General features: G+C 35.1%; 1 protein-coding gene across 1 annotated transcript; it reads left to right on the top strand.

Moving 5' to 3' along the window:
- The first annotated feature begins 872 nt into the window (after positions 1-872).
- On the top strand, positions 873-14,268 carry LOC124361457. The gene is made up of 3 exons (XM_046815507.1): positions 873-1,344; positions 8,073-8,488; positions 12,911-14,268. Exons 1-2 carry the CDS (start codon positions 888-890, stop codon positions 8,480-8,482), a joined length of 867 nt encoding a protein of 288 aa, XP_046671463.1. The 5' UTR covers positions 873-887; the 3' UTR covers positions 8,483-8,488; positions 12,911-14,268.
- The last annotated feature ends 528 nt before the right edge of the window (positions 14,269-14,796 follow it).

Genomic DNA, 14,796 nt, shown 5'->3' with positions numbered 1-14,796 from the left:
GTATTGATATAATAAAAACAAGTAAACCAGATTCAGAAACATTTTATATATTTTAATAGTATTGTTACCTTTAAAACCATGATAAACTATGATATAACAGAACTACTGTTTTTAACATAAAAACTCCTAGAATTATAAGAAAATTAATAAAACTATTTTCAGTTTCTAACCTTTTTCGTAACTGTTTTCTTAACTGGTGAATGCGTTAATCCTTAAATGTCTAGATGCTGGTCCACGATGGACAATAAAAAGAACTGTGATAAGCGACAAGATAATCTTTCCAACTGGAAATTCAACTTTTGAAAAATTCTCAAAGGACTCTCAAAGGGGATTTCTTAAATAAATAAAAAATGCATAAATCTTTTCAATTGAAAGAAAGTGTGAACAACTTCATATTGAGTAGGTAGTGGTTTTATGAAAGTAAATGTTTCAAATGTTGTTATTTTCGTGATGTATAAAATAAAAACTGATTCATTTACTTGCACTTGTTGCATTAATGCGGTGGCATTAAGGATTTAAACTTCTAGAAGTAAACATAATAAGTAAAGGAACAGTGGACAGGACCGTGAGTGCGTGACACGAGACACGAGCGCCACAACACGCGACTGTTTAACCTGCCAAGGTTACTGGTAAATATTACCCTCCTAGTCTAAATAAATTCCCACCTGTCCTAGAATCCAACGCATTGTTTACGCGTGGTGGGGCTCGGCATCGCGCTCCAAGAGCGATTTAGAAATCAAGAATGAAGCGGCGGCGGCACAGAGCGGCGTAGAGGGGCGAGCTCATAGCGGCCCCCCCACCAGAACTCCGCGCGTGGAAGATGCCGCTTTAAAAGAGATAGGAATATGGTCGCTCTTCAAACCCCGTGTGTCCCTGTCGTTGTAACCATGATTCCCCGAGGTGTTATCGTCCTCGGAGTCCTACTCGCCTCCGCCTGGGCGGATCCACTGCCGGAGATCAGCGGCCTGGACGACTGTTTCAAGAAAGACTCTATTTCTTGTGTTCAGATCCAGTTGTTCCGCAACGTCAGATCCTTCTTCGACCAAGAGAGTGTCGATCTCTTCGGCGGCCTGTCTCTGGTGAAGAACGCCGCCCCTAAGGACAAGACCGCCCGTGCCCTCGAGGAGTCCTCCGAAAGCCAACTGTTGGCCGCCAAGGATGTCGACGAGAGAGAGAATGTTTTGGAGTCCTACGCTCTAGGGAAGATCTCCAACTTCTTCCAGGAGAGGAGCTTGTCTTGGAATCTCTCCCCGGTGGTGAACGAAGTTGCCGCCACAGCCCGCAGCATAGCCAGTAACATCCCTCCAGAGGTCAAAGAAAACATTTCCAACTTCATCACTGAAGGTACGCTGCATTTAACATTCGTTGGCGATTAAATATTTGAAAATAAAGGTAGGGTATTGCGGGATTTGGATTGTTTTAGAGCGCGTTACTTTATGTAAAGAGTATATCCAATAGGTTTTTATATGTTTTGTAATAACCAATATTTTCAATATTTCATACAGCCGCGTTGTTCCATCCATAAACAATGCTGATGCCAAAATGTATCACTGGATAAAAACGTCTATTTCCATCTGAAATTTTAGTTTTAATACAGTTAAAACCCTAAATCGATAACACAATACCTGAAGGACAGAATTGCTCTTTGTAAACATTATCGTAAAAGTGTTTTATATAAATTTGGTGACTAACGATATTTCTTTTATCTTTATATGAAAATATTTTATAACCATTTGTAGAGTAACATGGTTGGCTAATCCATTTTTCACAGTGCTAGTAATAATAATAAAGTGCATTTTTGTGTTTTATATTACAATACGTTGTTTATATTTATTTTATTTTACCGTACTTGATCGCTAAAACTTTATAGTTGCCATTCCACAGCAGTAGCACAAAATATACATGAGAGATAATTTACATGATGTAGAGTTAAATTACAGTACACACACCTTCATGCACAATTAGCATTAGTGAAACACGAGATACCAATTAGCCCCCCACATATTTAACTGTTAATGAATGAAGCAATATTGAGTAATTGTGGGGCATTTTCACTGAATTACTAGTCTACACGTTCGCATACTGGTAGTCGGTTAAATTGCCACTAACGTGATATTTCAATATTAATAGCTTGATTTTTCTAGCTCATAAGTTTTGTACCTCCTATAAAGATGTAGAAAATGGTAGCAAAAACTGATGTATTACTAAATAAAATCCCTAGTAGCAATGTAATTGTATTACTTGGACGAATTAGTTATTAAATTAAACTACAGTTACTCTATACCTACATTTTGCATGTAAATTTTTCATTTTATATTTTTTACTTGTATTTTTTTAGAGGTAACTTCTGCAGATGTTAAAACATATAGGAGTAATTTCACACTTTCAGCCCAGCAGACTACTTTACTGTACATTAAGTGGTAATATCATTATCACGAATCTTCGCTTTGGGCTTAGAGTATTAAAAGTTGTTTATTCTCCAACAAAAATTAAAAAATAAAATATATTTGGACAAATATTATATACTTTAAACTTGTGGTAGAAAAACTTAACTTAAAAATGGCTTAAGGACTCATACTTTTATTTTATGGTTGTATAGTTTATTGTGGCTGCTCATGTAACGATAATAACGGGGACAGTTCTATTTTGTTTTAATATGGCGTCTATTTTTTAATTTTGAGTTCCAGAATTAAATTGTTTTCCAATATCATAACTCATATTGTGTTAACAAGTGTCATAACTGTTTTATCTTTCTTTTTATTACTAACTATTCTATAATAAGTCAATTAATCTGTCATTACCTTAAAGTCTTTTATGACAGCGAGTAAATGTGTTTTAGAAAAAAAGTTACTGCTACCAATAATTGTTTAAATTCAAATAATAAAATAAATACTTTAATTTCCTATTTAAAATTTGATTGAAGTGAATGAATGGACGTATGAATTCCAGTCTATCGATAAAACACCAGCAAAGCAATTCTTCATTCAATTCTTACGATCTAAAAATTAACTTAAAATAAAGTGAAAATTAAGTAAAGTTAGTGCTATCGGAAAATATTCTAATACGATAGAAATAATTGATTGAACAAGTATAACGTACGAGATATATGTACATGTATGTCAGGATTGGAACTGCTTCTTAATTCAATTCATAATAAATAATAAAGAAAATATAAATCATCCTAGCCGCTAGTAGTTCTCACAAAGAATTATATTTATTTTGGTAAGTTTGCCTAAGAAACCACTTAATGGAAAACATTAATCAAAAATTCGTATTATTAAAGTTAACAGTAAACCATAATTGGTTTACATTTTTCTATGACTTCAATTTGTACAGGCTGATATCGGTGTTTATATGGAATTTTTATAATACATTAAAGTTAGTGTAACTTTAACCCATACATTACAATTTTTTTTTTAATAAATACCTCAAAATTGTTATGCATAATAATGTTTCTGTCCTTTAAAATAACAATGCATTTATTCCATAGATACAGAAATGGGAATGTTACAATCCAATAGAAAAATACAACTTTTACAATATATAGTAAGCCATGGACTGATTATTTAGATTTATACGAAAACGTGTCATTTGAACACTTCCTAAAAACCTTTTACGAACAACACAAGTAGAAAGTGTTGATTCTTTGACACACTTCGTTAATTTGAACTGGAGACAAGAGAACGCCTTCCCTTAATTAACGCTATACGGGGAAGGTAAGAGGTGTTCTTCCAGCAACATATCTCCAGTATCACGAGAGCAATTGCCGTGACCGCCGCTGAAGAACGGTGGCTAGAGCCAGGAAACATTACCTGCTGACCTCTTGTTCGGTGCTCAGAACTTGTAGCCCTGGAGGATGCATTAATTGTGTGAAAGTCACTGAGGTTATCAGGCGGACACTCCGTCCTCCTCCCCTTTCTCTTATCTTTTCTCTTTCCTCCTCCCCATCGATTTTCTCGATTTTCTCTCGGTCTCCGCTTTCAATCTGTGTTGATACCAATTCCGCTCATTCCATATTAAGATTGGTTTTTACGATCTTAACCGACTTCAAAAGCTACAGTGACTTTTTAAATCTAACATTTGTTTAATATGCGTAGTTAAAAATAAATATTTCAAATAATTATTTAAAGAATGTTGCACACTATTATATACTTAAGTTCTATATTTTATAGGCATTTCATTGCCTTTTATACCTTTTTTTATTTTGGCAGTCTAATGGAACATAGAATGCTTAAAGCTTGTTCTGAACTTTTTATTTATTTTTAGTAAAAGTTAGATTTCACTAAGACATTTAAAATATAACTTTTTATAATAAAAATTTTGTTTTTATAATTAAATTTATACATTTACTTAACATTTTGAGAAAGGAAATTTTATCACTGCCCACAATCAAAAAATCAGATATTACAACATTTTTACCGTAAAGTATCTATTTTATACTAATCTTCCCAAGAAAAACTCATTGCATAGAAATGTACTACTTACAATCATAAGCGATTCCAAACAAATGTAAATTGAAAACGCTTATGTTCATGAAAATAAACATTTGTTCTATGAATAATCTCGTATTCCTTATAGACGTTTCTAAGAATTAATAATTTTGTCCGGTAGTAAATTTTAAAACTTCTCAACGTAAATTAAAATTAATAGGGATAATTAAAAATTAATGAGTGGTCTCCCTTTGAGCTAATCGCGGGAACAGATTACGTGTCAGGTGTGTAATTGGCGGGAGATTGTCGCGATAACCGGAGATGTTATCAAACCATGACGGCAAACCTGGCAAGTGCATCTCCCGCCGCCGTGAGTACATCCAGGAGCCATTCACGGTTTCACGGTCAAATAGTGCTCAACAACCGTGAACGACGACGTGAAGGGACTGTCACAGTTTGCCAGTTACGTGAATTATATTATTATTTCGGAGTCATCTTTGGTTTAAAAGTGAGATATTTATTTGTACCATTTACCACAAACATCTGTGATGATAAATGACAATTATGAAAGTTACGGGCAACAAAGCTCATTGAACCATTGGTGAATAGTAGGGTGTTCTAGAATATATTAATGAATTATTCAACCAAATATGGCTCGTGTGTAAAGTGAATAATTAAAAAATGATTTTTGCGTGTTGATTATTTTATTAGAATCAACTGTTTCAAGCGGAAAATAATAGAAGGATTCTTAAGATTTATTCTATTTCGAAGAAAGCGTCAAATCAATTACAGTACTGGGACTGAATCCTCATCAAACTCGGTGCATGATTATAACATTCTAAAAACTTCTCTTTAAAAACTGAAATACTTGGAAACCATACATTTTAGGTGTTTATTTATTTAATTTTTCTTCTCGTTTTTCTATGTGAAGAACACTACAAAATTTTAGATTTTAATTGTTGATATTTGTGGTGTTTAGTGTCTTTTAATGTTTAACTTTTCTAGCTTTGTTACCTCCTATAAACATTAAAATATCTCACTTTTATTTATTTTTTATCTATCAATATTTGCATACACTGTCGTTTATAATGATAAAAGTAATGTTGAATATTAAGCAGATCTAAATATTTTAATGGAGCTTGAAACTGCATTGAAGAATATTATAAAAACGTGTAGGTTATGTCAGAAGCAAAATAGCATTGCAATTAAACATGATATGACAAAGACGCTACAGAAGGGCACTGTTTGCAAAATATAATCATTCAGGGCTGGTGTTATTACCTTATCTTATCGCACAGAGAGAAGAGTCGGCAGTCAGGGAGAGTAAATTTTGAGATAAAGATGGCGACGTATCGTAAATCTAATAACAAAAACTAACCACGAAATATGTAATCGAACGCCTTGTTCACTGGTCTTGTTTTGTCACAACAGTAAATTGATCCTTATATTCGGTAGTCATCAGATGAGCGGCAAAAACCAGGCAGCTGGATAGCCGAGTGGTTTATAAAAAAGTGGCCAGTGTAATCCTATCGTGCGCGGCATTTTCACAGGTGATTCACTAATGTCTCATTCACACCTCCTGACACCGCTAGAGATTATTGGCAACAACTTAGTGGTCCATTCAGACCTTCCTTTTTGTGTCCATATCAGACACCTACAACTTTTTATAATACAATTTTGTTTTTACTCTTTACGCCCATATTAGCTTCATTTTGATCTTATGATTCCCATGCCTTTCTTAGGGAACTTACTTAACCCAAAATCTGCTGAAAATACTCCAAAAAAGGAAAAATTATCCTCACCTGAGAGTCATTCGTTTTCAAAATTACTCTTTGAACTAAATCTAGACTTCCTTATGTTTGAAAGTACTGAAGTAAAAGAAGTTTTTAGTTGTGCAGAATCTATTTTTATGCGGAGATGCTGAAAAGATAACCGCACCCACCTCACTAACCACGCAATTTTGTTAATGCAGATATACCAAAACATAACTGCAATTGAATTCAGACACGACATCTGTTTTAATAGGCGTACTGCTCTTTTCATAACTGTGGTCGACCTTGTAATAAATTTGCATAAATAAGACTAACGGCTAAAATTTGCGAGATGATAACACAACTATCGCGTGCTCCAAATCTAAGCCAGGTCACCAAGTGAGCTTGCGGCTGCTACGATCCAGCTCTCCAGATCGCTGAAGGTGCCTCGTTGTACTGAAGCGTTATTACCTGGAGTCTATAATTAAATGTGCTGCCGTAAAAGCATCCTGGCCCATAAACTCTTGACCATAAAGACAGACCAGGCAGGTTGATGAGGGAGATTGAACTACTCACCGGAGATGTAGTTGCAGATCTCACACTTGGCTGATGTAAAAGTATTCACTTTGCAATGAAGCTTATATGCAATAGCTAAGCTGACATCAAAGTAACTTACATGAATCTTGGATTTCCAAGAAATGCAGCAGACCACATTAGCTTTACAATTAATTAGATCACGCGTTTTTATATTCCTCTATATACATGCCTTTGTGTTTAATTCTTTCTTCTTTAAAACATATCTTAAGGTATTACAGATATCCTATGAATATTTGGGTGAAATGGTGAAATGTTTGTATGCTTGATACTCAATCACAGGAAATATGTTGGAGAGATTTAGTTGATATTCGTTATTGTTGATACGTATATTGCTATTATAAAATATGTATTCCAGAATTTTGTATTTCATGAACAAAGTATGTCAAAACGTAGTGTGTTGCAAATAGTATGGCAGTAGCATTATCTAATTTTTGATTAAGGATGGCAGCAGTGAAGAATTCAAACCATTTCGTTTATATCATATACTCGAAATTTACGTCCTTTGAAATTTTCGGACGGTATATTTAAGTTGTTTAGGGAACAAATATTAAGAACTGAACACTACTATAAATAAGTCAACGAACCATTCGCTCTGTTACTACAATATGAGGAAGCAAAGGAGCACAGTGAGCCCATGATCATTGCAAATTGAATCACAAAACAATGCACCTGACACATAGTTAAATTTTGATAGGAGAAACCCATAGATGTGGTAGTCGGTCCATTCTGCTATGAACAATCATAGGGCTCCATCATATTACATTTTAAGTGCTTAAAAGCCTACGGACTTGATTTTTATTATTCCTCCACACTTGCCTAAAATACTTCAACTAAAATCATTAGAACTATTCTATTACTATTCAGATAAATGTTGCAGAAAAACTTTATTCAATCTTTGACTTCAGAGCCTCAAAATACTGACTGTTCTTTACACGCAAGTCCCAGTCATTCTAAAATGTATTACAGGAGTGTTTGCTATGTCATGTAAAGAAAGTTGCCTATGATGTCCCACTTGTTTAGCAGGGTAACTGCTAGTGGAATTTATAAATCTTCAGGTCCTAAGTTATCTGGTGTGTACACGGCGTAGTATAATCTAAGAGTTGAACTTATTCATAGACTGACAATTTTCTTACACACACGAAAGACATTATCCATAAGATCTTTTGCCCCTACCTTGACATATAAGATTTTCTTGTCCCATTCCATAAATGTACAACGGGAATATATACCCACTTCCAGTACTAAACATTAATAAAACTCTGTTTGTCTTCCGTTCTAACTAAAAATATTTCAGGACGAGGCAAGAAGAAGAAGCTGACCAAGTTGCTGCTCCCTCTGCTGCTCGGGTTGAAGGTCAAGTTAGCCGCCTTCGCCGGTTTAGCATACATCGTGATCGCCCTCATTGCCAAGAAGGCTCTGCTAGCATCCCTCATTTCACTGGCCCTGTCCGGATTCGTCGCCATCAGAAAGCTCTTGTCTCAGCACCATCACGCGCCCGTCCACCACGAGGTTGCTCACCCTGTTGAGTACAGCAGCCACGGGGGCGGCTGGAGCGGGGGCGGCTACAGCAGCAGCGGCGGTGGAGGCGGCGGTGGCGGCGGCTGGGACAGCTACAGCGGCCACGGTGACTCACACGGAGCCTACTCCAACAACGTGGCCCATTCCATCGCCTACAGCGCCCAGAAGCCGGTCCGTAGGAGGTAGAGAAAGGTCAGTTTTGACAACAGAACACGAATGTAAATTACGATTACACTATTGTTTCTGCCGATCACCTCAAATTTCACACGTACAGTATAGATAGCGTGTTACGCAGAAAACCTGTATATTCTGTGGTAACTTTAGTTTTGAATGTCGTGTGAATATTGTTAATCAAAATCGTACAAATGTATTATTTCAAGAATAATTCATGTATTTTACATTTTCTGAATGAATCTAATTGGTATCAAATGCAATCTATTGTTACAAATAACAACGTATATGTTACAAAACCGTAATCTTGAAAACCTCCCACTCAGTTTCCAATGTTAAATAAAGTCACTTTTCTAATCCGCTTGAAACACGCCTGACGAATTAACATACACAATAGCGTAACACTAAATAAAGTAATCGTACAGCTCCTTTTGAGTTAACAACACAGAAAAGAGTTGTCACTTTTTGACATTCCACAAAATCAAATTCTCTCTGTATGGAGGACATTTTGGAAAGTCCCTCATTCCGATCCTCTAAAAAATTATGAGTCGGAGTTTTCTAAACCAATTCAAGTTCAGATCCGTGAAAACCTGTCGAGTCCGGTATTAAACCGGTACACAAACGATTCTGTTATGGTCGCATGTGGGTCAGAAGGCAGTCAAGTTGTCCCCAAGCAGGCACTTTCACGCCCAGACGCTCGCCGCCTCCTCGGTGCCCCCCTGTGCGCGAGAAAGCAGCCTTGCCCTTGTACTTGCATCTGGACCGGTAAGGCGTGGTCACTGCCCACTCTTTCTCCACATGTCTCTAGTCCTTTTCTCTTTCTGAAACGACCGTCATTAAATCCTACTTAGACGATCTCGTACTTTTACTGAAACACACAACTATCATTTACTGTATTCACCCATTTAATATGCGTAAATTAGCTTATTTACATGAAAATTATTCGACTCATCAATGAAAGAGTTTACTTAGAAATGGGACTAAATTTTTGCTATTAACGTTTAGATTCTCAGAAAATATTCCCTAGTAGCTGGTGGAGACTAGAACCCAATCATTGACAATGTTTCCATATTGTTTTAAATTTCCTGATAAAACAATGGCAATTGTTCCGATTCTTTAGGCTCATCTAGAATAAGTAAAATACTAATACCTTGTGGTATCATTTTAAATTATTTTCTTTAATATTAATGTTATTTTTGAACAATGTTTTATAAAGCCTATGCACAAATCGGTATTGACTTTTCAGTCTCAAAATCGAAATCTTTTGACTACCAACAAGTTTAACTTGTTTTTTAAATCTGCTTTCTCGTATTATTAACATTTTAAAAACTGCTGATAACTTGGCACACGTCGCAATTAAAGCTTTCCATCTAACCGCGTATTAATTGGTTAAATATAACATCTCAGTAGCAGTCGAGACATAGTAAATTTATTTGTAAAACGAGTATTGTACGATATCCATAAACTTTTTAATGACGTATTGTAGTATATAGGTGCTTATAAAGGTAGTAATAGTTACGACAATATCGTTTTCTAGACAGCTGTGTTCACCAAATAACAAGTCTCGGTAGTCTCCCGCCCATTTAGCAGAGTACCCTCTGTTAGCGTGAAGACCGCTCTGTAATTTTCTTATTGGTTTCCGCGATGTACAGTACTATTGTGACGTCACGACGTTACTGACCAGATAAATAACTTCACTAAGTTACAGTTTTACACCCTGTACTTCTACTAAGTGTGTAACCACTGTGGATAAACAATACATACTCATATGACGTTTAAATTCTTTATTACATTTTGTTTTCTAAATTCTACACGAGTAAATATAAAGTCATGTTTTGTTCTCTAAACTAACAAGTAAATCGATCTCCCATTTATTGCACGTTGTACAGTTTAATATTGATATTAAGAAGAAACTCTTCAGTTGCGGTACGAAATCTAGGGGTTTTATTCCACCTTTGATTTATTGGTAAAGGTTGTGTTTTTATAATTGTCTCTATACTAGTAATTAAAATATACTAGTGTGTTTTAAGTTCGGAAAGTAGTTATTTAATTTTAATTGCTCTGCCGTGAGTTTGAATTGTTCTATAGTATTTAAAATTTCAAACTTGAAATTCGCTGATACAAGAAAAGCTATATATTAAATCAATAAAACTATTGTAAACATAGGCTATGCCTGTTTATCCATTTTCAGGACATTTTGCAGTTATCGTATACATAACTTAAGTTGGGAGAAACGTGCTTGGAGGATTTGGGTCGATTAGATTAATGTATTCAATGGAATGGAATTTCAATTTTCTACGTTTCCCGAACATTCAAGAAAGTGTGTACCTATTAGAATCCACCGAACAGGTTTCTTGTGACGGCCCGCAGGCCAATCCTACCCTGGCCTTCGTAACAACCTTTTGACTCTGACTTTGAAACACCTCCCAGGATCACTGCTCCCGGTTACCCGTTACTGACCCCGATGTGTGAGTGGGTCAATCACTTAGACCGGTTGCGTCTGCAGCAGGTTTGATGACCTCCCTCAGCCTCGTCCTTGGGCCTTGGCCACTTTCCCGTCATCACCGGTCCTGCCGCTCCCGACTATTGTCTTCCACAGGATCAGGACTCTCATCATCATTAATACCATCGGGCTGACGGATAATTTTATGATCGACCTCGTTCCGACTTGCGGCCTGTCAATTGCTCCGGAGAAAGTTTTCAACTTGGACGGACAACCATCCCTCTCTTTTGTTGTGATCATTTATATCGCTAACTGTTGAGAGCAGAGTATATGCTTACGTATAAACGGTCATTTATATGCGTAATATTTTCACTCTCTCTAAAATTTAAGAATGTCACTTATCACTGTCGTATGTATTATGATGTTGCCCTTCTCTTGCATATTCCTTAGGAAGGAGATATTCAACTACTTATGCATGGTTATTGTTATAAATATTAAGAACATAAAATTACTAAGCTATACATCTTATATAACGCTCTCCTATCACTGCAGTTATTTTTAACTACAGTGCGTCTAACCAATACACTACATAGTCCTAAATCATTATGCATTTCTCAATTTGTTGTGAGGTTTTTTTAATGATTTTTAAAAAATGAAGCTTCTTACATCTCACAGATCTCACTAGAGGATATCAATATTGTATTCAACAAGTACAACTTTCAAACATCGGGTAACAAAACGGCCCTAAGGCCCTACTTGAACAAAATAAGTGAGAATGCATCACACAATTACAACTCATATATTATTTTACAGCTCATGAAGCATTGTTCAAGTTGCTAACAAAAAAAAACATAAATTCATAAAAGTTTACAGCGGTAACACATTGAATACCGGGTTACATTCTACAACATAGCGAATTACAAACTGATCTCTCACATGAAACAAAATATACTTCGAAACTATAATTTTATCCTCGTATACCGAGAAATATGATTTACCACGATACGACGAGTTATAGAAAAGAAAGTTGTAACTCCTTATGCTCGTATATTGGAAGCCTTTGCCCTGTTTTGGACTCTTGATTTATCAAGAGCTCTGTTGGTCATGATAAATCTACGAGTTAATTGTAACTCGTACAAAGCTCTCAACGATTCCATATTATCAGCCATTATTTCCAACGCCACCGTTGTAACATTGCGGGTGGTTAGTTCTTGCACGCCTTAGAGCACCGAAATTCCTGAAAAGGTATTTCAAAAATGTTAAACCCCACAGCAACAGACGCTCAAACCGGTCTGAAGCTAGGCTGACCCACCCAACCATCATTACCTGCTCGATCATGGACATTCCCCGGATGAAAGTCGATATGAATCCCATTTGTTACGGACACAGAAGAAAGTGGAGCGAGTCCCAGTGCCGTGCCGCCGGTAGAATCTGTGATGAGAGACCTGCACCGATTAATTGGACCTTGAGCATTTTTGTAGTCGACCTCTCTACACGCACCATATGTCAATGTAGGTCAATTCTTCTCTCCTTGTCCTTCTTCATCTTTCACCGGACTTTCTTCTTCAAGTTACTCTTGGTAGAATCTTAAGTGTTCTTGTTCCTCTTGGCTTGCTTTCTAGTCATTATCCCATTTTAGTAAAATGGATCATTTGATTATGTTATGTACTTTTCTACTCTCCACGATTTTAAATGTCATTTTCAAAGGACTCATCTTCATTCGAGTGTGTTGGTCAAAGTTATACTTTTTTGTCAGTTATTTGATTTTGAGTGTTAATATTCTTCTTCGTCTTCACAGGGAAAATTAAACTCTAGTCAAAACAAATCTCATTTTTAATTGGGCAGGTAAAATAAATATGAAGAATACAGTTCTTTGGATGAAACCATCCGACAAACTTAGGCATTTAATGTAATATGATTACAGTACATATTATCATATATAATTATAGTTTGTATTTGTATTGAAGTTGAATAATATCACATTAATTCCTTTTTTGCAGGAATCTTGGAGAGTCCATGGAATCTTGGAGACTTCGTGAAGAGTTTGTAAATAGTGTTAATATCAAATATTTATTTCATTTATAATAACCTAATTTATCAAACTCTAAAAGCTACCTGTTGCATGCCACCGTAGAATAGTCCGGCATTGTCCTCTAACAAAGGCCTTTGTTCTTTAACAAAGAACTTTGACAATTATAATTAGTACTATAACGACGGCCATATAACTGTGAATAGTCAGCACACCATTTCCGAGTTTTGTCGGGACTGCACATATACCCCTCCTAGTAACCATCAAGTCCTCTACGGTAGAAGTACAAAGTTCGTTTCCACTGATTCTTTCAGTAGTTCTCAATATTCTCTGTAAAACCTGCCGTCACTTAGTCTGATAGTTCCATTACCTGAAATAAACCCGGTTATTTTATCAATTGCCGGATCCGTCACCTTCTCAAGAATAACACGTTTCTGTATGAAATTTGTTACCTCAATCTTTGCTTTTAGTACGCCTTGAATACTACCATCTTTAAAAAGGCAGTTGCATTTTGAGATTATTTGAGTCTTAAATTTAAGTAATTTCTAAAGTATGACACATTAGAGTGTTTAGAGTTTAACTCTTAAAATTATGTGGAATAATTCTACATTTTATATTTTTCATCTTTCATCTTTTGAGCCTTATTTTTTCACTGATCAATGAATCATTTTGAACTAGAATCACATTCTTTCTAGATTAATTTTTCTTCTTTCTCTTTCTTTTGAACACAGTTTTTCATTACATTTTCTCAAACTAATATCTGATTTCCTTTCATACAGTTCTTGCAACTTAAATCTGTGGTCAATATCATAACACTTCTTTTCTTCACTTCAGAGGCGTACTAACTGTTTTCATTTTTTATAATTTATAAGTACTACGTAAACAATTTAATTTAATAGTAATATAACTTTAGCACATATATTTCAATTTTCTTTTCGTAAAGCGGTGTATTCCTTTCCACTTATTGCACCTTTAATCTCTTTTCTATCATTCAAAGACTTGATTCGACCTAATTCTCTGTGATATCTTTAATTTAGATCTGCTTTACAAGTTGTAGTAACCAATAGACTTAAATCTTGTTCTCTATGTAAATATTTACAATTAACCGCTTTATATGGACTGATTTTAGTTTCTTGTATCATTTTGTAACCTAGATCTTACTTAGTGCTAGTTTTATTTATTAAGGACATGTTTCGTACTTCTTGTGGTGTTACAGTTTTTATGTCTGTTTGTAATTAATACGTTGTATTGTTCTGAGAGTTTTAGTAATTAATTAACCAATTTTTGTATTTACCAAAGAAAGTATTTTCTTTAATAAAGTTTGTTTAGTATTTTGTGTGTTTTTGTTCGCTTGTCACAATTTCCGCATATGTAAACGGCAGATACTGTATTTGTTATCAACAATTATATTTTGGAAAACTTATTACACTTACAATCTGAAAAATAATAACATTAAACTAAATATGCGTCGTAATGTGATAACGATGCATATTATAATAGTCATTAGTAAGAATATAATAATTGGTCCGACCGATTACCCTTTGCTGTCACAACCAATGCTTATTTTTTTTATAAAACTAAATTATTTAGTTTTATAAAACATTAAGAAACATTGAGGACATTAAGAAAACATCAAGAAATATTAATGAACATTAAGAAACATTGCTCCTCAGGCAATTTTTCCCAAAGGAGCAAATGCCTGAGGGGAAAGGAGTCATACAGTCCACCCTTTAATACAAAATTATCATGATAAAATAACAAAACAATTTAATTATTCATTTTAAATCTTTCTGGGAAATAAAAGTTCTTCTAGAATAAATTAAAATGAGTACATATTGTGACCTAAAAAGTTACAAT

The sequence above is a fragment of the Homalodisca vitripennis genome, chromosome 4 (assembly GCF_021130785.1).
Source record: "Homalodisca vitripennis isolate AUS2020 chromosome 4, UT_GWSS_2.1, whole genome shotgun sequence".
Taxonomy (NCBI): Eukaryota; Metazoa; Arthropoda; class Insecta; order Hemiptera; family Cicadellidae; genus Homalodisca; species Homalodisca vitripennis.
This window is presented reverse-complemented; position numbering and strand designations above follow the sequence as displayed.